The sequence below is a fragment of the Saccoglossus kowalevskii genome, chromosome 13 (assembly GCF_978046115.1).
Source record: "Saccoglossus kowalevskii chromosome 13, keSacKowa6.1, whole genome shotgun sequence".
In the NCBI taxonomy this organism is placed as follows: domain Eukaryota; kingdom Metazoa; phylum Hemichordata; class Enteropneusta; family Harrimaniidae; genus Saccoglossus; species Saccoglossus kowalevskii.
Window position 1 is genome coordinate 23388001 of NC_140653.1, and position 26897 is coordinate 23414897.

Here is a 26897-nt window from a genome sequence, read left to right on the forward strand (position 1 = left end):
ATCGCTGCTATGCAGCTATATTTTTAAATTGATATTATGTTTTTCGCGCCTAATTTTGCTTCAGATTTACCTGTTGTAATACAGGGATTGCGTTAACCCCATATTTTGCTTCAATTATTGAAAAGGAACCCAGTTTTTCAGGCAAGCTGGGGTCCAATCTCTAATAAAGTTATCCAGGGTCAAATTTCAATTTCTTAAAATTTTGTTAATGGGACTTGTCTTACCCGAGACACTTGCCTACCCTGGTAATAGATTAAATTCACCTAGGGGTGTTCTCAAATTGGCAAAGTTTGCCAAGAAAATGGAAGGTATTTCATGTAGGAACATGTACACCTACACCTCCACCTCCACCTCCACCTGTACATATAAAGAAGATATTTTTAACTGACAGAAAGGGCAAAGAAATTTTTTTTTTATAATCATTGTTCGCTACCAAGATGTAATTGCCATTAGACTCTCCCCCAACTGAAATTATTTTTTTTTGGCAACCTGCCATAATTCGAGAACTCCCTTTAAACTATCACGCATTGATTATAATCCGATTGCTGTTAGTGTTCAAATATAATATGTCAATAAGTGACGTCAAAGTGTTCCACACTTTCAAAGTTGGTGACCCAGTGAACTCCATATAAAAGGAGGTTCCAGTGTAGTTACGTTTTGAAATAAATCTTTTTAAGTAACTAACAATTCTACTGTTTTCTGTGCTAAATGTAATGTATATACTCTAAAATACTTTTAGCTGTAATAAATTTTTGAATGCTAAGTATAAAAAAAAAAATTTTCCCTGGATTTTAAGTTCCAAGTGAAAATAATGTAATTTTATCACAGTAGCATTGAATATCTATTGGTCTATAAATTTTGTTCATTTAAAACTAAAAATAATTAGATTATTTAATGTATGTGTAAATGCAAAGTAAAATGAATACGCTCACTATTTTTAATATTTACACTCAATACACAGCTTGTGTCATTACATAACAAAATCTGTGCCACGATGGACCTTGAGGCGTGTCTCTAATATTTTACTATCAGACAATTGTAAATTTTGATTTCTTTACAAAATTGTGAATTTTCAGGCGGTTGAATACCCGGCTTGATTATGCATTCATTCATTCATTCATGCAATTATGTAAGAGTACAAAGACACGTGTCTGTGCTTGTGACCTCGTCTGAATCCTTATATAGGTCAGACACTTGCCCAGGGTCCAGAACCCGCACTGTGGCTTTGTTGTACAGTACGTGATATACATGTGGAAGTGATATATATAAATATCAGACGAAGTCTAATTTATTATTGCAACAGTTATCTATATTTAAGCTAATTCATCATCATTATTAATTTCAAAATTAGTTATTTAATAGACTTGATTTACTAGTTAATTTTTTTTGTAAACAATTTAGATTCCTTGAAAGTCTTAATGTGTCGGTATCATATGTATTGTTAATTTTTTTTATAATAAAGAACACTCTTTTTATGTTTAATGGATACAACATAAATGAATTGTTGGCGATACAAAAAATAAATATTTTTACAAATGGAGCGGTGAGGCAAATTCTATTTTTGGCTTAAATATTTAACGGCACACATATTTTTTAGGATAAAGGTGGGTGCAGTACAGTAGTGTTTGAATAAGTGAAAAAAAAGATTGCCCTACATGATTACCAGTAATACGACTTTTTTTTCAAGCATTAGTAATACTGGATTAACCTATTCAGTGACCGTCTATGACCTCTGTAAACTGAGTGACCTCTATACAGACTGACCTTTTGTTGTAACTTGCATATTTTTGAAATGTCATTTGGCATGTGTAGTCATGTGTTCACTAATGAGAAACTACTAACTAGTGATAAATTTGTCTCTGTGATGTTCTTCATCTCGACTCTTTTTGAAGGTGTCAAATTTAGCTTAAACAGGGCTATAAATGCACTGTATGTTAAACTCGTTTACTACTGATTTTAGGCTTTTACACAAAATAGTCCTATTCATAGTCTGCACTTTCCTTTGAAATATTAGGACAAGAACAGCCAATTTTTTTGAGTAAAAACTGAAAATTGACTCAAATATTTTCTGTTTTCCACAAAATAAGGGTTCGTTTTGAGAAATATTGAAGAATATCGGGGGAAAAGTGCCGGAAAATTTGGGCAAGGAAGTCTGGTGGTGAAAAGGTTTAATACAAGAGATAAGGACAAAAGTTTCATGCAGTAGTAATTATTAAACATTATATTCAAGGACTGCATGTAAAACAAGTGTGCAACGGAAAAGACATTTGGACATGTTTTTCAAGTTGTCTATTAATAAACTGCACACATGACACATTATGGTCACACATTCTGGCACTTGTCTTATATGGCAGTAAATCCTATAAAATTTCCAATATTCTACCCCAAATTTTGCAGTATCAAAATGATTTTGAAATTCGATAACAACTTTTAAAATAAATTCTCATTAGTAACCCCACCTGATACATCAGGTTATTGCAGTAATTTTAGCAATCTTGTAATGGTTGTATTAGGATTAATATCTACCATTTTAAATTTATAAGTAGAAAAATGTATATATACAAATAGATTTTAGAGTGTCTCATTAACATATTTTTTTGCTAGATGCATCTAATTTCTAGTTATTACACACAGAATATTTTAGTGATGCTGGAGTCCAATATAATTTCAAAATGTGACACGTGCTCGTGTAAAATGATATCTCGGCATGGGTCATTTTTTAAGTTCATTAGACTAGGTTCCCTCTAGGGTGCATCAATTCTTTTTAGAAAATTTCTGTTATAAAAGCTGAAATGTTCATCCGTTGGCTGAATGCTGTTTCTTGTTCATTGATAACTTCATTGTGACACTTAAGTATTTCACATTTTTCTGACTTAATTAATATTCAAGTCGAGTGCCAAGAATTCTTTGGGAGAACCCTGGTGATAAAACTGAGAGTACTGGTATATCAGTCATCGACCTTGTAAAAGTAGTAACCCCCCCCCCCACTACCAGTAGCATATAGCAGCCAACGACCTCATAAAAGTAGTAAATTTCCTTGCATGTCTATTACCATCCCACCAGTGATCTATGATTGACCTGTGAATGGCAGTTTCATTGATCTCCATGTTTGCGAAAAATGATTTGTGTCGACCCCTATATCTGTTGGCTCAAGAGACCTATCACAACTTTTGTTTTCTGCTTTCTGCTAAGTATATCATAAAAAAAGAGAGGGGGGGGGGGGGAAGAGGCACTATACTGCATACAACATTTTTTTGTGCAATTCAAGACTATCAAATTTTTTTTATAAGCTTAATTTTCAGCACTTTTCTATAATAAAAAACCTAAATAAGATATTGCTTTATATATATTTCAAGCAAAATTTGTCAAATTTGAATCAAAAAGTTTAATATACTGTGCATGATCTTTTTGTATTCATTACATTTGTCAGATTTTACTAAAAAGTCGTTATCAAATGTGTAACTTTGTTGTGTGCCAGTCACGCAGATCTTAGGGACGACGTCAAAAGATCGATGTCGGATAAAAAACTTATTTCCTTTAGTTTGGGGATGGGGGGTTTTGACCTCAAAAAGTTTCCATCCTACAAAAACGAGTTTATTTTTAAATGAAGTCAAAAAAATCTTGGAGTATTTGTAGTTTGTTTTTTTTCTATCCAATCATGGACAGAAATAACCGAAAAGGGGAAAAAAAAAAGAAAAATGGTTTGGTTCGAATGTAGTCTGACGCCATGACCAATATTTATCAATTAAGTTTCAGTGGGGGGGTAGGGGGGTTTGGAAAAAAATTAAAGGAATTATGTTTTTTATCCGACATCGATCTTTTGACGTCGTCCCTCAATATATTTTGTTTCTTAATATTTTTTTTAGGTGGGAAGGTCTTATTCTCTTCTCTGGCTACTTTGGGTATATTATTTTGTTGTATTTCAATCCAAGGCTTTCATTGAGAGCTCAAGCATGGTCACAAAGACGACGATTGAGAAAGAAACATAAAAATGACCCACCACTGTTGAAGAATGGCGCACCTAACTATGGGGCTATTACAGAGAACGGTGATGACACTCAAACTAAAACAACTGCTCATGGTAAGCAATGCATTGACTGTGTGAATGAACCCCCCCCCCTCCCAAAATAGCTCACCACATGCTGGGCATTCTGGGATGTTTTCATGAAACAACAAAAATTTGTAACAATATATTCGGTAATCCCAATGTTTTTGAATATCATCGTCAATTGCTTTCATTTTAAGTCATTGAATAAAATTCTTGTTGAAAATAAATTTGTTTCTCTGAAAGTTCCACATTGTGCGCTTCTGGTGTCAAATTTCACGGTTTTCACATTTACAATGTGTTTTTCCAACTAAAAAAAGGCAGACTCCTGTCAGCGGCTTGCCACATACCGCATCACCTCAACTTGCTCATTAAGACTCCCTTTATTATCTCTGTAGCATTTGATTTTTTAAGCATCAAAATCACAACATTGTTATGTACTGGGGGTAATGTTTAATTCTTTCCATTTGTCATTTCTCTTGCTGCTTCCAGTTCACCTCGATGTTAAAACTGTTATACCAAATCAAAATGATGATACTCGTATAGACGCTGACACCAGCTTTGACGACCGAATTGAAGACAGTGGTATCGGTAATAATGGCAGCAGTAGCAGTAGTGACGATAAGGGTACCCATAAATATGAAGACCCTGTACACATGGACAATATAGGTAAATTCTTGAAAATCAAAACATAGCTTCTGTCAGCTTCTGTCACCTTTTACAAAAATAATATAATTTTTCAAAAATAATAATTTACCATATTATTTCGAAAATGCTGATGAGACATAGGAATGTCCCTTTATTTCATGATTTAATTCAAGATGGCAGAATGACAACCATTTTAGGGGCAGCCAGAAAAGGTTTCCTATTTCCTGTTTTCGTCTGTGACATCTCAAACATTTTCTCAGAAATTCTGCAGCAGATATCGATGAAACTTGGCACGTTGATAAATAAGTCATAATTTTTTTTCCAGTTCTGAAAATCCTAAGTGGGTTTTTTCATGTTTTTCATCCAAAATTACCCACCCCAACACCACTGAGAGAACAACTGAGCATGCTCAGAGTAAATAATTAGCTCAGATTGTAATGCTAGGGTTTTTAGTTGTACTAGTGTACTCTGAGATTTTGAACCCGGGTCAATGTTTTCAGTTATCAGTACAATACTAGATTAAGGGAAATCACTTGAGTTGTATCCACATAGAGTACATATTAATTCAACTGTTTGCAGATGTTCCATGTATTATTTTAACATGAGTATTTTATAATTAAATGACAGGGACTGTGACATTCATGTCTTGTTATATTTAAAATTCATCAAAATCAAATATTTCTGCAATTCCACAACCCGATCTCGATTGTGTGTGAATAGATTTTAGTTCAAACTTGACACTAGGTTTGCATACAGTCTGTTTATTTATTCTTTTTCAATAAAATACAATACTATGGAAGTTTATAAATGGCAAAAGCCGAGTTACCGTTACCGAGCTACAAGAGGCTTCTGTCCCTTGCTATTAATATTATTTCAATGACAAATTGTCGAAATTTAAATATCACAGGATTTAATGGGTGAAGCATGTATACATACAAGTTTACGCTCCATCGAGATGGCTGTAATCAGCGGGCAAACAATCACTTGCATGCAGACAAAAAACAAGCCTCACAACTGTTGTATTGCTGAGGACTCAGGAATGCATTTGCATTGTATGCAGTGTTCTCCCCAGACTCTAAGCCAAGCATCGCAGCTAATTTACATAACAATACATCTTATTTGCATAATTTTGTATGTATTTCAACTATAAAAACACTCACCAAACACTCTGATGGCATTGCTGTCTTACAATGGCATTATAACAAATTTTTGAAGAATATCATAAAGTGCAAGCATATGAAATTTCAGTTTTGGCACAGTTTCTAAAAACAAAACAAACGTTTATAAACATTTAATTCCATTGGTGGAATATTATCAAGCTTATCAATTATTGCGTGGCATACTAGACACCAGACCAATCACTCGTCACACAAGAGGGCATTTACAAGGAACACAAGTCTCATTTGTTTCGTCATTTATACACTCGCATAATATTTTGTTTTATTGAAAAAACACTAAAAAACAAACGACAAACTGTATGCAAGTCTACCATGTTAGTAATTAACCAGTAAATGGGTTGTTACATATGGTTATTTCCTCTATCACTTGTCACACAAATATCTATGGTGATGGAAGATGATAAAAAAAAAACATGTAATAACACTTACTAATTTATTTTTGTAACAGATTACGCAGATGTTGATACCCTCGCTAAATACGAACATAGTAGAAGTCCCATATATCCACCAAAACATCCGTTCCGCTTCGCTCTCTGGATTTTAGGCCTCCCGGTTGTTTTATTGATGTTTATATCAATCCCTGATAGCCGAAAAAAGAGGTTCCATTGGTTTTTTCCATTGACATTTATAATGGCGACTATATGGATCGCTCTGTTAGCGTACTTGATGGTTTGGATGGTTGCTATTGTAGGTAAGTAAATGTCGCGATTATTGGATGAAGGAATGTTATGTGGTGAGGATCTTATTTAAAGTTGTACAAGTTAGGCAACAATCACAAAATTGCAAGATATTCCTGTAAACTTATGCAAATTAGTGAGTGTGTGACAGAAATGATTTGTTTCTATGCATATTATATGCTTTTCTGCTTCCTTAATTAAACTTCTCCCAGTATGCATTGCTTTCTGTGAACATTGACATTGAACTCAAATGGGGATCTTCACCGCATATATGAATACAGGGATATTCAAGTTGCATAACTTTATCTTGATATTACTATTTCCTGTGAATTATTTATGTGCAAATTGTACAATGTTGTAATTTTTATGGTTTTCTATTAAGTCTCTACACGGCTCCTTTCCGTTTTTGGAGTTTCTATATTTTAAAATAATTTTGACACTGAGGGCACTGTTCCAAATTATGACATCATTGGTTACTGCGGTAACTGCTCACAACTTGAATGGGGTATCCAACTAATAGTTCTATGTTGGTAACTAGCCATAACTGTTAACTGTGTGAAGTGGTTTAAACTTTCACCACCACTTCCCCCTTTTCATCACAAACTCACAAAAACTGCCACATTTATTGAGTAAAATCTGAAAATTGACTTGAAATTTGTCTGTCGGCTTCAAAATTAAGGTTCATTTCCAGAAATATTGAAGAGTATAGGAAAAAGTACAGAAAAATTTGGGCGAGAGTCTGGTGGTGAAAAGGTTAAAACTAGCTTTTTTCACTAGTCACAAACCCAAGATCACTGTGATTTAATTGTACATTGATTATACAATAATGTTTAATTCTAGGTCATACCTTTGGTATTCCTGATTCTGCAATGGGAATCACATTCCTTGCTGCTGGAACTAGTATTCCTGATGCTATGGCTAGTACTCTTGTTGCTATGGATGGTGAGTGACTTGATCTGTGTACTTTTGTAACAATGTATATATGACCACAGATGCAATAAAATCCTCAAATGAAATAAACTTGCGCATTTATTAAGTTGTCCAAAGCTTATTTTTAACTTTTAATTGTTATGTTCTGCGACTATAATTAATCAAATTAATTTTATATTCTGCTTGAATATTAATAACTCAAAGGTGTAAATTTTTATAAATTCAATATTAATTTTAGATCGATTCTTTATCCAAAAATTTTGGAAAAATTAGGCAGTTTACTTTGTGAGTGTTGACAAACCTTGGGATTCGAATGGCTAATGGTTTGTTTTTTTTTTGCTTACAGGTCTAGGAGACATGGCAATATCTAATATTATTGGTAGTAATATCTTTGAGATCTACATATGTCTTGGTGGTCTGTGGTTCATACGAAGCATTACTGATGATCTAGACCCCGTGGATATTTACAGTTCGGGGCTCACCTTCACGTCAATGATGTTGTTTGGAACGGTCGTATTTGCATTTGGTACGATTCATTTAAATGGTTGGAAACTGGATAAGAAGATGGGCGTTATATGTACCTTATGTTACGCTGTTGTTATTTCGTTTGCAATTATGTACGAGCTTAACGTCTTTGCGGATGTCAATCCTCCCCCCTGCAAATACTAATTCATGTATTCAACTAATATATCTACAGCTCGTGGATTATGCCTACTGCATGTGCTTATCATTTGGCATTGAACCGAATCGGTTTACATGTTTTTATTATCGCAGTCGCAGTCAAAGCATTCAAAACCTTTTGTTTGTTTCTCTGTCTCGTAAAACATTTATACATTTGCTAGTCTGATGTTAAATTTACAACTATTTTCTCTATTATAGGCACACTTGCTCGATAAAACAGCAATCTGTTGGTTCATGTGTGCCTCTTTTAGGGATTTACAAAGTAAACATGTCTATTCTGTGGACCTCTCTAATTTCCAAAGAGACAAATTTTATGTCAGTGAGTGAAAATCTCAATTTGTAGCAGCAAAATTTAAATGTTTTACAGTATTTTGTTACTACGGTTACAATTCTTGTAGTGTCTTTCTAATTTTTCTCATTTCCAAATACTGAATCATTATTCTGGTGCAAAAATGTCAGTTGTTCTGATTTTAGAACAATATTTGATTGGTTGAAGATGTATTTAACATGTTGAACGTCAAGGGGAAAGTCCTGAAACTGAGGCTGTCAATATGCGTCTTGTATTTGCTTTTGTTTGTGTGTGTTGAATACAAGTGAATGTTCTTCGTTGAAAGTCTGTGAATTTATTGTACATTATATGTAATTCAAGTTTTACAAGGATATAGTGCTTATACTAGTATTAGTCCCTCTTCTCTGTGGAAATAGGGGAGGTGGATTTTTGTACGTGAGTGAAAGAGGGAGGGGCATGTGCATGTATTTAAGAAGTTTCAGTGGCAGTAATGACTTAATTTTAGAATTTTTATCATGAGAATACCAGAAAGTATGCACTCGGGCAGTATGGTGATCATATCTACTGGTGTGTAGCAGGATTTGATTGGTTCTGCCTGAGTGCATACTTATGGGTATTCTTTCGGTAACCTAATTATTATACATCAATGAGAATTAAAAGCTTGAAATAGCAACGAAAAATGTTTTGCATTGTGCAAAATTTGTGCTCAGTGACCAGATTCTGTTTCTGTCATGTGCTGATAGTGGTTCTGCGTCTGATGTAAACAAAGGAATGTGTTCGAACGCGACGCGAACGTGGCACACATTCACCAAATAAGAGAAACATTCGAAACGCGTCCATACAGCGCATTACACAAGATACATGATGGATAATAATTTATTACAGAATATTTGTAAGGTGAACTACTCGGATGGTTGGCGAAGAACAGTACTATTTGTGTTTGAACGTATTTGCTTGTAAAACTTGTTTGCAAATTCACTTCTCACTGTGAATGTGACCAAAATTAGCAGTAAATGATTCTATACAATAATGCATAGTTTTTTGCAGCATATTTTTGTACGAAATATAATCATCTTTGTCATTTAGTGTTTTAGATAGGTGTACATGCAAGTATTTAACCAAAGTTATTTTAGAATCATTGTCATTAGAATCTTGTAAAGATTTGTTAGGGGTATGTTTACAATCAAGTTCACGCAACTTCAGGATTTGGAAGATGTTATTGAACGTGTACTATATGGGGTCGGGTTAAATATAAAATTTGGTTTTAATAAATAATAGATACCGCAGTATTTTAATGAAAGGGGTTACTAAATGCACGATTTTTAGATAACTCATTGAAATCTAGGGATTCTATTTTAATTTAATGTGCGGACTGATCATAACTTAACATGCGGTAATTGACTCTTTCATCATCACTCTTCTCTGTGGAAAATAATGACTCAATCATAATTTATAGTGATCACGGTAAAAATACTTTTAGGCAAAAAATCACGAATCATAGAACTCAGAACATGGTGAAAACTTCCATGCTCGGGCTTATCAGATCCTGACCAATTTTTTAAATCACTACTACCTTGGACAAGCATAAATTATGACATACAATAATGTTTTATTTCCTGCTATGAGTGCTAACCAAACATGTCTACTAGGCAACACCAGTATGTATTGTTTATAATCTATCAAAATTCTCTACAATTTGCTGAAGATTTCTGAACCAGATATCTTGCAAGTTATCTTATTTGATATCAAAGGCCATACAATTTATGTATTTAGTTTGTGTGTTTTTTCAGTTTGTTTTTTTACCTCCAGATACGAGAGCCACAATTTGATATCCAATAAAAGATCCGTTTTCTTTTTGGTTACTGCTAAAATAAAATCTCGTCATTTTCTAGAATTGCATAGAATTCAGGGATTATAATATCATGTATGTTTTGAGCACTTGCCTGCCGTTGTCATGACAATGTAATCAGTCTTCACTTGTACCATGTGCTATATATGAAATATCAGTAATGATACTATATACTTTGTTCAGAACTTTTGACAATTTAATCTAGGTAATGTCATAATTTAAATATATTCTCTTTTTGTTTCCAATTCATAACGGCCAGTAACTTAAAAAAAAAAATTACATACCCGATACCTATTTTTCTTGTCAGTCGTGTTTTTTTCTGTCAGTAATTTACTCTGTCCTAAAACTTGCACTGCTATGAAATGTTGCGATTTTCACCGATTTCCTACAAATTCACAGAAATTTGTCACTCATTCTACAATGTCTTGTAATGTTTTGTTCTGTTCATTTCTTTGTTTGGAGACATAGGCATTGTACTAACTACTCTAAAATTTGATTGGATCTATAAAAACAACTTTACATGCTTGAAAAAAAAATTTAAAAAAAATCTCTTGTTTTCTTTGTTTTAAGTAATTCCTGAACTTCCTATCTTCTCGGGATTTTAGCTTCCCTGTTGGCAATAAAACAAAAATGTCTGACATCGTTTTGAAATACCACCAGCAAGACTGTTTTGTTATTTTATAAGTAGGACCTCTGTCAGATTGAGTTGATTTATTCCTTTATCAAATTTATTCATTTAATGCTGATAACTTCACCATGCACTCATTTTCATACCAGGGAATTTGTCAGGGACTACAAGGTAAACTTTGGTGGTTTTTATATTTTTAATATCTCAATATTTTTGTAATCATAAATGTAATTCAGAGGTTGTTGATAATCAGTTGGATTTCAGAAACAAAAGATAATTTAGTGTTTCAAGCATAAAATAATTATCTGAAGATAATGTTCAGTTTACTGCCTTGCACTGTCAAATAATATGCACCAATATAAAAGTTGTCAATGCCTAACAAAAGTCACATGCTGCATAAAAGTATAAGTACATAGTTTGTTTACGAAAAATTTCAACTGTTATAAAAAAACTTGGAATACAGACTTTAAACTTGATGTCACCTTTTTTTGATCATAGCACACGATTTCTATTAACCAGGAAGATACCTTGTTGCAACAGATTAAACATGCGTTATCTTTCTACAAATTTTTTGTGTTTTCTTTTTTGATGTTTTTTAAACTGCTTGACCACTAGTTGTACACAAATTGCTTTCTTTTTCATTGATATTTCCATGTAGTGTTACAATTTCATTTTGATTATTCTGTATTGGTTTTCAACATAGCATATAACGATAGGTTCACTATTTTAGGTGAATTGTACTGCATCTTAATTCAGCATGGGTAAATTACAAGGGGTGGGTACATAAAAATGAGATGACATCTGATTGTAAGATCTTGCTTCAGCAACCTATGGGCTCGTTAACGTGCAAGTAGTAGCGTGTTCGAATGTAAAACCGCATCACAAAAACAAGAGTGCTCTCATTTTTTTTATGTAACCATGTCAACTAGTGGTCACGGTAACAATTATCTTACTCTTAAGGTATCCACGACAGCAAAAGATGTTTTAAGGTCTTTTTTTTTGATGTCGTAGATGTTGACTGCCCGTGTTAATTTACTCTTTATAAAAACCTTCAGTTTATACAAATAACTGTAGTCTTCAATAAATGTTCTCCTTTTTTTAAAACAAAATTGCAATTTAACTGAATTTATTCAGCATTCAAATCTGAAATAGAAATTTTTAAATGTCAGTTTGTTTGAATTTCAAAATAGATGCATGATATAGTTTACAGTCACTATGGCAGAACTGACTAATAAGTACTTGCTTGCCACTGAGGTCGCTTTTTTTTATTCAGTGTAGATATGTTTGGCTGTAGGAAAGTATGGCACCTTGGTAAGCAAATGTAAGCCACGTTTTCTTTTATACTTGTATTAATAAAGTACACATCTACTAGAATAACTTTAAATTTACAAAACTGTAAAACAGGCGTCATGAATGTATTATTTTTCTCGAACCCCCCCCCCCCCAAGTGCTTACAGTTGCTAACACAGGTGCTATATTTTGAATGGTATTTACTGTATATGCGTGTGAATGTGTGAAGCGGTAATAAAATATTTTGAAATAGTAATGTTGGTATTTGTGTGTTTTATTGAGGTTCCTCAAAGAGTCACTACATGCAATTCGTTCTCTACAAAGATCACGGATAAATAACACATCCAACAAATACGCGAGTAGTCAGTCATGAAAATGATTTTGGAAATCCCACAATCTAACAGCAATAAGGTTGTTATTGAAATACGGATGTAATGCGTCTCTTTGATGTTGCTAACACAATTGGCGCACAAGTGATGAGATAAATGCGGCATTATTTACTATATGGAGGCCGGCTTGAAACTAAAGAAACGAGTTGTGAAACTTGTTTTTCAGATTCCTACAAATCGGGGGAAAAAAATACCAATCTTTCACAGCCAAACGATATTAAGCCAATCGGTAACAAAATCCGGCCGAATTCAACATTTCTGTGGAAAAATCTCTTGAATACGAACACCTAATTACACGAAGAACATATAGAACTCTGCATCTTGTATACGTTGTGTATGCGACACGTATAACACAGGATGTGGCTCAACAACCGCAGCCCCACGATCCCTTGTACCAATGCCTCACGAGAAACATAATTTGAAGGCATGGCGGTTTAAAGCCTGCCTGTGATTAACTTTTCAAAGAAAATTACGCTTGAATATTTGCCATCTTGAAAATTCAGTGATGATTATATTATGATTACAACTAGCCGTATTAGTAGTGATACTATGGGGTGAGATCAGTGCCAAAAATATTATTTGCTTTATTTGAGTGTTTTCTTCTGTAAATTATCCTTAAGTTGACATTGTTATATTGTCTTTACATTAGATTGGCATTGTCTTGACATTTTTATATTGTCTTTGCATTAGGTTGGCATTGTCTTGACATTTTTATATTGTCTTTGCATTAGGTTGGCATTGTCTTGACATTTTTATATTGTCTTTCTATTAGGTTGGCATTGTCTTGACATTTTTATATTGTCTTTCTATTAGGTTGGCATTGTCTTGACATTTTTATATTGTCTTTGCATTAGGTTGGCATTGTCTTGACATTTTTATATTGTTTTTGCATTAGGTTGGCATTGTCTTGACATTTTTATATTGTCTTTCTATTAGGTTGGCATTGTCTTGACATTTTTATATTGTCTTTGCATTAGGTTGGCATTGTCTTGATATTTTTATATTGTCTTTGCATTAGATTGGCATTGTCTTGACATTTTTATATTGTCTTTGCATTAGGTTGGCATTGTCTTGACATTTTTATATTGTCTTTCTATTAGGTTGGCATTGTCTTGACATTTTTATATTGTCTTTCTATTAGGTTGGCATTGTCTTGACATTTTTATATTGTCTTTGCATTAGGTTGGCATTGTCTTGACATTTTCATATTGTTTTTGCATTAGGTTGGCATTGTCTTGACATTTTTATATTGTTTTTGAATTGGGTTGGCATTGTCTTGACATTTTTATATTGTCTTTGCATTAGGTTGGCATTGTCTTGACATTTTTATATTGTTTTTGAATTGGGTTGGCATTGTCTTGACATTTTTATATTGTCTTTCTATTAGGTTGGCATTGTCTTGACATTTTTATATTGTCTTTCTATTAGGTTGGCATTGTCTTGACATTTTTATATTGTCTTTGCATTAGGTTGGCATTGTCTTGATATTTTTATATTGTCTTTGCATTAGATTGGCATTGTCTTGACATTTTTATATTGTTTTTGAATTGGGTTGGCATTGTCTTGACATTTTTATATTGTCTTTGCATTAGGTTGGCATTGTCTTGACATTTTTATATTGTTTTTGAATTGGGTTGGCATTGTCTTGGAATTTGTTGAACTTTCATTATTTTGTTGTGTGTCTCATGATCATAATTTATGCGGAATCAAACACCCTAGCCCAGGTATTATGATACCTCGAACATTGGCACCGATTTGATGGGCTGTATTTTGACATTCTTCTTATAATAATATTTCCAGTTTGTCCCTATCAGATAAGCTACTTTGTCGGAGTGTCAATGGCGCCTTATGTTTTGCACCTGCGCCTTCTACGGTGAGTGGACTAGGCTGCTGGACTACGCCAAAGAGGGCGCGTCAACTACCTCCCAGGTAAATTCGGGAAACTTTGATAGTTCTTCTCCATTCTTGTTGAGATGCACCAGCTAAAACGTGACGAAAAAAAAAATCAAGAAAACCCAACGCCAGGACCAATCTTCTGTCATTATTAAAAAAAAAAGTGACACAGTCCCGTAAAACTTGAAGCACAGGGGTCCGTCATAGGGTTCAGGATAGGGGGACCCCGGGGTCACTAGTGGAAACTTCTCAACGCGTATGCGAGGCACCCAAAAGGGACTATAAAATGTTTTAAAAGGGCAAAAGGGGTCCCTTTTTGCCATTTCCAGAAATCAAAGAAATCATAACGTAATGTTCACCAAAAGTGCCTCCGCCTCCGCATACTATGGAGACTGTGCAGTTGAAACCAGGACTCGAAACATGTGGTGACTTACTAATGTATATTATTTGGCAGTATTTAGTATTTTCTACAAACTCTGTCGTGATTGTTGCTTGAACCATAAAGCTAAGAATAGTGCAGCTCTATAGCGTAAATAAAGAATATGTGCCGGGCAATGGCATCGACCCACGTTCTTGTTTGGAAGTGGCATTTTTGGACGCTATTGGTAGGCGGAAAAAAATAAATACATAAAACTTCATATACAAAATATAAATATTGAAAGCAAGTTTAATTTAATACATATAGTCTCGATTTATATTCATATGAGTTAGTGTATACGTTATAGTGTATCAAAGGTGTCAATGTTTCAATGTTGCCAGACTTTTATTATTTGTCTCCAACGTGTGCCCAGTATTGTCCCGCTGGTCACCATGACATCTCGCGTCATTTGAAAACTATTTTAATTATATTATGAATGATGGGCGTGACATCCTGGAAGAAAATACAGCCTCGTTTATCAGAAGTTCGTTTTCAACTTTCCTCGTCTATGGCGATTATCTGTTAATTCTGACACCGAGGGCGGTGTTTGGATCTCTCTCTGATCCTCATAGTTTGTGTGCGTTGTTTCAATTAGAGAGTGTTCAATTTATAAATAATTAATAAATTCGAGTTTTAGGTAAATTCACGTGAGTATTAAACACCCCACAGTAGCGAGCCAACAAAAAATACATTATAAAAACGAGCACAAAATATCATGATGCTTTTTTCTTTCTATAAACGCCTCGACATAAGCGGGCTATATCCGTTTCTATAAACACCTCTCGACATACGCGGGTTACTAGTATATCTTTTATAAACATCTCATCATACGAGGGCTTTATCTCTTATAAACACCTCGACATACGCGGGTTGAATCTTCTATATACAACTGGTATATATATATACAGAATATACTTGGTGACGTCATCCTCTGTAGCAGACAACGTTCTTTGCATCACATACGGTGACTTCGTATAGTGTTCCTTTCGGCATTAGTGGCTCCATTCTTTGCCATATAAAGATGGCTACGTTTTCCAGTGTACTCACCACCACGTCACAGTATGGTTGTGACGTGTCACCGTGAACAGTTTTTTCCTGTGGTTCGAGGAACGCTTTCTATTTGGAAGAGAAAAACACAATATGATGGCAAACAACAAGCCTGTCTCCCCGATATCCCAAAAGTTGCGTCATCATTCTGTAAACTCCCTCATATACTTGAATACACGTTGCGTCTTGAATGCTGACCACACTTCGATATCACGAACTCTTTCCCGTTTAGGTGAGCGTCGCTTGGCCCATCACGAGACCAACCAACGACAAACTGGACAAAACCGGAATGATAAATTCCAATCGAAATAAATATTACAAAAATACGCAAATTTATAATTAAAGGGCGGTGGTCATCGCGCTGCACATGTGCGACATATCTTCCAATCACCTAAAAAATACCTAATTAAAGCTTGGTAACGTCTCAGTTCGTACTCATTGATCTGCGCAACAGTCAAAGTCGCAATCTTTGTTTATAAGGACCCATATATCTCGCGCATGCGTGGCAAAACGGCTACCGCCCTTTAAGCTATAAAGACATATCCAATTACGTACCTTCATACATTTCTGTAGTTCTGTGTTGTCCATGGACATACCTCGAACTGGATCGACCTGCAAAATTATATAGTACCTGATTGACAACTCACTCTGTGCAATTTCGCACACTGTTTCCCATCCCAGTACCACACAGAAACTACATGATGACTAAGAACACATGCGCTTGTCAACTCCTGTTTCCTATGACTGATAATGACGGGAGGCTGGCCCCCAATTTCGAGTTTGATTTTAGGTCGTACTTAGTAACATGTTGGTACACAACTGGCATTTAAGATCACTAGGCTCATGTCTATCAAGTTACAAACAAACTGTTCGAAAATTGTAAACTTCACATTACTACACCCGAAAATTGTCTGTATTGCCACGGCCACTTTATAGTGACAGAGGACCGTGTTATTTCACGACTCCTAAACACGAAACGAAATATAACTTGCCTTTTACAGGATTTTTGTTCAAGATATCCCAGATACTTACAATTTCTGAGCATATAAAAACCTCGGAAAATGCACAGAATTATAGACTCGGTACATACAATAATACAAGAAACAGTTACCGGTCAACACAACCTAGGAAAGAACTGCGTAGTCACTGGATAACGGTAATAAGTGGACTCACTGCTGAAATAACCGTTCATATAGTACAGAATTGGCAATACCAACATATTAATGTTTAACGGAAATAAATACAAATTTCCATTGCAATATATTTTCAGACATCCGGACAGGGGTATTTCTTAAAATAATTATATTGAAATTTATTCAAAATATCAAGAGTGCGGAAAAAAATCGAGCACATATATCTGGACAGTATTTCATAATATATTTATATTGAGAAATTGTACAAAATACCAATACGGATAAAATGAACGGTAACTTGAAATACGCATTTCTAGACAAATTTTGATAAATACTAAATACAGTAGACATTTGTATATGAGGATGTCTCCATACCGATTTCTAGACAAATTTTGATAAATACTAAATACAGTAGACATTTGTATATGAGGATGTCTCCATACCGATTTCTAGACAAATTTTGATAAATACTAAATACAGTAGACATTTGTATATGAGGATGTCTCCATACCGATTTCTAGACAAATTTTGATAAATACTAAATACAGTAGACATTTGTATATGAGGATGTCTCCATACCGATTTCTAGACAAATTTTGACAAAAACATCGACACATCAATGTTTGTAGATTGTAATTTAAACATAATACTAGTACACGACAACTCACAGACTGCCGCCAAAAATGGTGAAAATGCAAAATTAGCAAATCTTTGTGTCAGCTCCGAACTACGTCAGCGTTATTTGATATACAGAGGCAGCTTAGATGCAATATTACTGAAGTCAAAAGTGTAAAAGCGGGGAAAACATCAGACGATTTCAGATAGCGGTGTTTTCTGTTAAAAATGATCGCCTATTTTTTTTTTTATTTCAAACAAGTCAATACGTTTCTGAATTGTTTCGCATACGCCCGACTGAGATACATCGAATGTGGGACGCCCTCCCGTCGCCGTGACGGGGGGGGGGGGGGTGTCAGAAATCATAACGGTTGACGTACCAGTATTTAGTGATAACTCACAGGCATAGAGAATTCGAAATTCTAATTGATAAAAAAAAAACTATATAATTACATTCGCCCGTATTGTCAGTCCATGTTAAAATGAGAAAATAAAAATGATCAGTTTCACGGAGCAGCGTGTTTTATTATGTGGATAGGTTAATTGGGTTTTAGGTAGTAAAAGGCCGAATCACGCGAGATTATTCCAGCTCTCTCACTGGGAAGAATGACTGTATTGTTCCGCGCCTACGTCACCGTACTGCTTGGTGATGACTTTTTGTTCGCATGTTGTCGTTAAAGACAATTGTCACGCGATACACGTCCGACTCAGCGCTTTAATTTATTTACAAATCATATAAGGATAGTGCAACTGTTTTGGGTGACGCGACTGTTATTTTGACACTGATACTGGCCAATAAACAATCTCCCAGACTGCACTGCGTGTCCGTGTCAACGCATTCGCCGTAAATCTCGTTACGACATAGTGGCGGAGATGATAAGGGTTTTTGTAAAACTTACCCCCATGGGCACGAATGAACAATTTTTACTTATTTTCCACGTATTTTGTTAGAATTTTAGTGTTATTCTTTTGTAAATAATTGAGGAAGAAAAAAGACTGAAATGTCTAAAATCGTACGTTCGGTGTCAGGCGATATTTTCAAGTTATTGGAGAGGTATCGGACAACACGCGCTGACTGAACACATCATCATGGCATTTTTTCTCACTAATATCATTTTATATATATATAAATATAAATATCTTACCTCACTCCGTACAACAACTTCAACTGTGAACGAAACAAACAAGAAATTACGTGAATATTGAGAACAAGAATTTGATACGCGCTATCAAATCCCATGTTACAGTAATGGTGTGTGTGTAATAATGGCTTGGCAGTAAGCCTGAGCATATATCATACGTTTTCCCGAAAATACTCTAAGATATGGATAAATATGGATCATATTTAAAAAAAACAACTAAAACACGAAATTTTTATTTTTTGGCCAAACATTGGAACAAACTAACATTATCGGACATGGTGGCGATTGCCGTCATTATGACCAAAAGTTTGACCTCCTCAATAACAATAGGTTTGGGGTTAATTTTTTTACAGACAAAGTTTCCTAGAACAGTTTACAAGTTTTGAGTTCGGGGTTGTACACAAATATGCCCACGCCCCCACCCTGTATTGTAGTAGTTTTCTACATCGAGACATAAGTATGATGATATACTACCGCCGGTCATAAATATCCTAATATACACTATTGGTCGAATCGCGTGTCTGGTTGCCTATAACGACTATCTAAACACTGGAATTGTTCAAAATGAATGTAAATATACCATATGACCTCATTAATTTCAAAAAAAATATTGTAACTGATAAAGTTTGAATTCCAGACATGTTTCCGACAAAAAACTGCACTTCGACATCGTTCGCAAATTTTGGTGAACGGAACACATAGCCGGGGACGTGGCGCTCGGGATATAACAGGGCAGATTAGTGTTGATAAAAAAAAAACCTACCTCTGATGTCAGGACCGAATTCTGCGGGATTTTCACACGTACTGTAGGATCCTCTTGGAAGATTGATATCGTCAGAGTTGTTCATCTTCGCACTGTCGAACACCAAAATGAAAATTGAGTTAGATATTGATTTCAAATCAGACGAACACGTGGGGTTCAGTATTCGATGGGCGTCTTACTTTTTTCGATTACAAATTTATTCTCGAATAAATTGCCTTCTTGTTTTTTTCTCAATTCGAATGAATATTTGTTTACTTTGCTCTAGTAAGGATAATTCATCACAGCAGTGCATTCATGTCGACACAGAACAAGTGCGCACTTCCGTGGGCGAAGAAGCAACACTCGCTGTGTCATCTAATAAACATATTTAAAGGAGTAAAATATTAAAGTTATTTTGAGTTAAAATTTAGGTTGGAAGGATTATCAAACTTACGATGCACGGAGATACAGGCTCGGGATAGAAATGAACGGAGACTCGCTGTGTACACTTTTCTACCCACAGAGTGAATTATTTTAAGCGCAGACACTAACACGTGCGAACGAACATTTGCGAGAGTTTTCAGTTGCGTACGTCGATAAAGCAGGCGCCCAGGTCAGAGGGAAAAACTGTTTTTACTTCTGCGCCAGTACTACACGCATGCTAATTAAAATAGGTCATTTAAAATTACCATATAGGGGCTAAAATATAGCATTTTATATTCAAGTTATAGTCTATACATGAAAAAAAACACAAAAAAAAAAACACGTCATCACTCAGACTCGGTTTATTTCTTTATTTCTTGTGGTGTTTTTATCATTCGAAAAATGTATTAGGGTTAAGGTGTGTTCAAGAAGTGTTTGATTCCTTGAAATTTAAAAAAAAAAGGTAAAAAAACAACAACAGTTTTTCCTAGCCCGGAAAACATCCACACAGATACACGGTTTGTAGTCCTTGTTCATAGTTCATACCAATTTTTGTTCAAATGTTGGGTTTTTACTGTAAAAACACCTACTTTAAATGCATGTACACATTACAGGGTAAATGCAGCCCATCAACAATACAACCGGCGACTGTTTTTTTTCTAATTATAGTAAAACGTACCATTTTGTAAATTGCAGGGTGTTTTTATAATACGCTGGTTGTTTTTCATCTGAGGAGTCTTAACTGGAGAATACTTCGCACATTGTTATAAAAAAGTGAAACCCGGGATAAGTTATTACGGTGTACGAGTTAACACCACGAAGGAAACGATAGAATGGTATAGTATAAACTTAGACGAATATTAAATCCCCACAGTCGTCGCTCCGCGCCCTGATCGACATGGGTCCCATGCATCCTATGTGAAAACATAGGCTGTTTACGCGAAATTCGAACATTTGCCACGCGACGAATGTGACGCGGCTTTTGATTAAATGTTTCACAAAAACAAGATAAAATAAACTGACCGTACAGCGGCGGATGATATAATAAATCAATCCCGGAAACACGCTACTTTATGGTCAATGAATCACCAAGGCGACGATGTCAAACTAACTGATGACAAGACATTTAATATAATAAAATCGGAGATCTAAAACTTTTTATTTTCCGCAAAAATAGAAACAAACAGAGACAAATGTTGGCAGTTGTAATAAGCATAAACACCCATATCATTCAATATTGAACAAATTTAGAACGCTACATTTCACATTTTTTTAGTTTGACGTATTTGATATATCATATTACGAGGAAGAAGCAAATTAATTTTAAAATATGAGGGTATATCAATAAAATACAGTGAAAATAACATATTTTGTTTTCTTTTCCAAGGACATATCTCAACATATTAAAACGTTGCTCGATGACAGATGGTGAAAAAAAGATATACAGTGTCTTACGAGGTAGATTTTGGTGTTTAGAAGAATTACAAAAAAATGACAGTGACCCAAAAAACTCCACATACTGTTGACTTAATACTAAAACAATTAATTGTAGTATATTTTTTACACTAAATATTGTCACTGCTACAATGTACTAAATATATGTAAAAACATGACAAGTAGTATTTTATCTATTAAAAGGTTATTAAATTAAGGGGTAATCTTATAGGTTAGATTACAACATGGATTGTTGACTTGGATGGGTGTTTATAAAAAATATGTTAATATGCCCTTGGTTTTAGTTACCTGAGCTCATAGCACCGTCTGAAACGTATCGAAACCCGCATTTGTGCATCCCCCGGGGTCATTGGTCGAAAGATTATAAAAATAAGCCCCATGTTTCGAAAATACTAACAGATACCCGTATATTGTGCTCCAATAAATAGTAAAATTGGCCGTTACTATGACGATGCATTATTTTTGACATTAACGAGCAAAATATTGTACATGGTCGCCGGAATAATTAATTATTTAGTAGAATTAAAAAGAAAATGTGCGAATATTCTCAAAATATGAGGGTTATGAGTCTATTGATGACTACGGCGATGAGGCCCAATTCAACAGCAACGTTTTGTTGAAAATATTCGGAAATTAAATGACATCATCAACACAATAGATTCTATTTCTCATGTGTACAGGATTGAATGTATTCAAATTTTCAGAATGATTTTCATTTTTATATTTACTATAAATCAGTTTTATCGTTTTCATTTTGAATTAATTTTTCGAATGGGATAATAAACAAACGATTTAATCGGAAGAATGGTATCATTTTACCAATTTATCGATTGCACCTCCCTTTTATTAAAACATATCCAACTAATATAAAATAATGAAATCGAAATTCTCGATGGGGACTTCATATCTCACGATGGGATCGCGGTATTTATGCTGCGCTTGTCGCCAGAAGTTTGTTCATATTTGTTATACTTCAAAATGAGTAAATACATAGTGATATGTTACATAACATGTAAATATTTGTGATAATCGCATGAAATAAAATGAACTATGAGATTTGGTCAACCTACAATGTACTTCCCATCTGTCGTTTGCATGCCTAATCTAACATGTTATCTCATGTTGTGGCTCAATATACTGTCAATGGATTACGACTTCTTATAAACTAAAACGTCGTTTAGTTGGTCGTACACGAAATAAGTATACGTTACATGAAATGAAATGACGGGTTACGCGAATGTCACCAAACGGTCAATGCAATTTGAATTAATAGTACGTACTAGTGATTATATACGCATGCGCATTTCAACAGTTTATGATGAGACACAATCTACAATGCTACAATCCAGTGTACATATCACCATCACAAATTATAGTACAAAATGTCCATATTGTCTTTTCCCCTAGCGGCGACATTAAATTCAAGATTCGACGAGGGATAGTTATCCATTGATAATTAGATTTAGACAATTTTAATATACGTAATTTATTTGATTACAGTGCGCGGCTACAATGAATGAAACTTACAACATGTTTTGTGGTTTTATAAACACGGATAAAACAGATGTTCATTGGTTCCAAGTTAATTTGTTATCAGTATTGTATATGGGTTTGATTTAATTAACGCGGCCCAGATCAGAACCCAATATCATATGATGACATATTGTTGAGCATAAATATGGAAATGTAGTTAAAAGATTGGTCAAAGTATTGTGTGCTGTACCTCCAAGGTTCCCAAATAGAATGCAAAAATGTGCGCATCGGACGCAAATTGCGGTGCCGTTTGCTGTAAGAGATTTACCGATATTAGATCCATGGTCCTGGCTGGTCCGCGTTAGTTGTAAGTTTATAGGTAAAATACAATAAATTAGTTATTATTAAATACCACGGCGCTTTTTATTTTAACCTTAATATGGACATGGATTTTGTCGGGATGTGCTTTTATAATCTCTAGGCACGCTCGTACTATTAATCTAGTTGTTGCTTAGATCTCGCCGCTTATGCATAAGCGTATTGTTTTGGCTTACAGGCAGCCAGAAGTAGCAGAATAAACCTTATAACCGAAAATCTGCGCTGTGACATTGTATCCTCGGGGGCGGAGCTACGTCACGGACGTTCTACGTTGCTAAGACGCGCACCACTGTACCACGTATTTCTAATGGGCTCTGTGCGCGCTGCTGTAGAACGCCGATGGAGCCGGTGAAAACTCGAGAAAACAACACAAACTCAACTTTGAAGTAATCCTGAACAACCAAATTCATATATGTTACACACGTAGGGCTAATCTTGTTACACTGTTCAGGGGACTCTCAACAACCATCGCAAAGTACCGTTTTCTGCGAGTTTTTGGTCTTTGTTTTCACCGCGAGGGTTGCCAGGCGGTAGAAAATGCCCGGATGTCCGCCCTCGAGAATACGTTAATTCTCCGTTCTTAAGCCCTGGATTAAATATTCAGGTGCACAGTTGAATATTTCTGTTGTTCATAGTTAAAACAGTAAACAGGGCCCGAGCTGCCCGGATCTAATTACTAAACACGGGAAATGAAGACCATATCTCCAAGAAATAGTGGATGAATAGAGGCAGAGCTTTTCTGCATGTACGAATTTCACTTGCGTATCCACTGCGGCATCATTCAAACGATATGGGGGAGGGGAACCCCCCAAACAAACAAAACAGTTGCTTACAAACGTGATGTAATGTAATGTAATTTCCAAAAATATAATTTGTACTATGTAGCGTTCGTATCGGAAATTTTGTAGTGAGTTGCATGTGAAATCAACGCTTACTTTGTGGTTTCAAAACATAGGACCCCTCCATCCCCACCCCCAGTGAGCATGGGTCGCACAACGGGTCACGTCCAGGTGTGGGAATCGGTAATCAGCAAGTGGGTATCTCATTCACAGTGTCTTTAAATTGTCCAAACTAGCATATGGAGACGATATAAATGGGAATCGTGATTTTAGCGTTATGTGACGGTCCACTTGCAGAGTCAATATAACTAACCCATTAATAGTTCTGTGTTGATCACAAATGAAATAAAATGTTTGTTAAATTTAAATACAGTATTGTTTATGTAAATCTTTTGAGATTGTTAATTATCTTTGGATGGGGTTAACCTTGCAACAGATGTTCATCCAATTATTTCCAAATCAATTATATCTCACATCGGCGTGTTTATTTATAACTGTTTATTTAAATTTCTTATTTGATTTGTATATTTGTGTTTTCATAATAATGTGCTTTCATGTAGTGGACTTGTCAAGGAATTCATTAACCCGCTCAATGATATATTTTGCATAAAATGATCATTTCAATCAGATTAACGGTATCAAATGTGATTTACCAGTGAACTCTACAGAATGTGTCAACCGCGGTAAAAATTAAGATATAGAGATAATAATACCAGCGTAATGAAAAACAAACTTTAATATCACGAAAACAATACGGAAATCGAAATACTGGTTTAGTACAAAAATCGATTCATTTAACGAAGCTTAGAAGCTGATACCGTGACAAGCGACGACAATCTGATCTACACGTCCATTCCATTGTCACGAAAATCCCACACTTATGGGAGTTTTGCTATAATAGAGCAGCGAAATTACGGGATGATCCACCCCTGGTTCTCACGAAAACTTGAATAAACATTGCATAGCACAAAATATTCATTGGAATATGAAATGTACATATCCACACTGTTCTTAAGTCAAGGCAATTAAATTTTAGTTTTTGTTGTTGTTTTTTTAAATATCAGGACATACACCAGTCTCGTAGTTGAACCGAAGATTTGAAACTAGCACACCGTGAGAATCCATGAAAGTTTTACAATACAACACAATTTTATAGACAGATACCACGTTGCCCGCGCGTTATTTGCGTTATTCGTTATTTGTACTGGGGCGATCTCACTTTCATTCACGTCAACTTGTTTCGCTCACTGCACCGGTCGCGCGTTCTATCTAACACATACAGAAACTACCAACCTGTTGAACTGCCGATCTGGAAAACTCCCTTCTATATCGTCCACGGAGGCGACGTGACTTGACATTATCGATGACAGTTATAATGTGAACAGTGAGGCTAACGGGAAGCTCAGTTTGAAACCAAAGTTGGGGCAATCAGTGAGGGGTGGGCATAACATTGCACGTATTATACTATGGTCATCTACATAATCAGTATCCGCATGCACTGTTTTCATGTTCCGCCCCTATTACAACTGCCTATCTACGTCGATGGATCTTAATTTAGATACCCATAGCGGTAAAAATATGCTTGTATTTATTTCCTTGTTTCCAATTACGTCCTTGTCACGCTACATCGAAACCCATCCTTGTCATATCACAAATACTGCGATTAAAAGTACGCGTCGGACGGAAAAACGCGATACCATCCAAGAAACACGTGACGGTGCCAACTAAAAACCCGACAAATAGGAGACGGGGTATAATTTCGGATTTTTCTAACATTTCCAGTACACCGTGACATCCACGCAATACAATATCATCAGATACATGCTGTATTTCCATGCCCTCATCTTTACGTAGGGGTTGATCATTAGAACTCGGGGGTATTGTTCTTTTATCAAATTATCAAGCTAGATTTGTTGTCTTGCTGTAATTGTTTGATTTTGTCTATTAATTGTGTAGGAGGTTTCTTTTCTGTAATTATCTCTCGTAATATTTTAACAGATTCCATTTTTTCTCCTAAATCCCCCGCCCCTCTGAGCACCTAATAGTTTGTACCTCATATATCAACACGAATAGAAGCAGTGACGAAGGTACGCCAATGAAAATGAAAAGTACCGTTATCTATGCATTTCGTCTTCGTTATAGCTATCGGGTCGAAACCAAATAAGGTACAGACTCCGGTTTACAGGGTTGAGAGAACGATTTGAAAGACGTTGTTTTCCATCTTCGTTTGTTGATGAGCATTGGACTAGGGAGAAGGTTAGACAAGGGCGGTCTGACGTGGGTTTGTTTCTCACACTGCTTATTAACGGGTATAATAGTCTTCGCACGTCCACATGTAATGCTAAAATAAGGAGCCAAACTAGTGTGCATATGTCGCATGACATGTACTATCTGGAATGGCAATCAAAATAAAGAAATTTCAAATTTATTTATTTTCAACAAATAAAATAATATCAAAATAAAAGCTGTGGCCTACAACTCTGGTCTGAAGGTTTTATTTTCTGCGCGTGGAATTTGATTGTTTTTGTTCAGACTTAACGCAACATTCCCAACAGCACTGACATAATTATTCTAACAGTTTTAAAGCCCTAGATTGAAAAGACTTGTCAATAATCGTGTACGTTTTGGCGATTATATGTCTGACTGTTTTCTTTTTGCATGCTGGCCCGCAAGCTGGTGATCGTGAGTTATTTAAATTGGCAGCCAATTTATGCGCCATTTGGTGAGCCCAGCAA

The 26897-nt window shown here is 35.2% G+C and overlaps 2 protein-coding genes across 2 annotated transcripts in view; one reads left to right on the forward strand and one right to left on the reverse strand.

Moving 5' to 3' along the window:
- LOC102807900 (sodium/potassium/calcium exchanger 5-like) overlaps window positions 1–12471 on the forward strand; it is a 105472-nt gene extending 93001 nt beyond the window's left edge. The window contains exons 6-10 of the mRNA XM_085507363.1: window positions 3867–4081; window positions 4538–4714; window positions 6320–6562; window positions 7389–7490; window positions 7825–12471. Of these exons, the coding sequence (XP_085363489.1) occupies window positions 3867–4081; window positions 4538–4714; window positions 6320–6562; window positions 7389–7490; window positions 7825–8147 (1060 nt within the window). The 3' untranslated portion in view covers window positions 8148–12471. The remainder of the gene's footprint in view (window positions 1–3866; window positions 4082–4537; window positions 4715–6319; window positions 6563–7388; window positions 7491–7824) is intronic.
- A 3208-nt stretch (window positions 12472–15679) lies between these two features.
- On the reverse strand, window positions 15680–25626 carry LOC100370945 (6-pyruvoyl tetrahydrobiopterin synthase-like). Its single transcript, XM_002733077.4, has 5 exons — window positions 25456–25626; window positions 19616–19707; window positions 18856–18878; window positions 16518–16574; window positions 15680–16031 (listed from the first exon to the last, which is right to left on the reverse strand). The coding sequence occupies exons 1-5, from the start codon at window positions 25518–25520 to the stop codon at window positions 15840–15842; spliced, it is 429 nt and encodes a 142-aa protein (XP_002733123.1). The 5' UTR covers window positions 25521–25626; the 3' UTR covers window positions 15680–15839.
- Between the last annotated feature and the right edge of the window lie 1271 nt (window positions 25627–26897).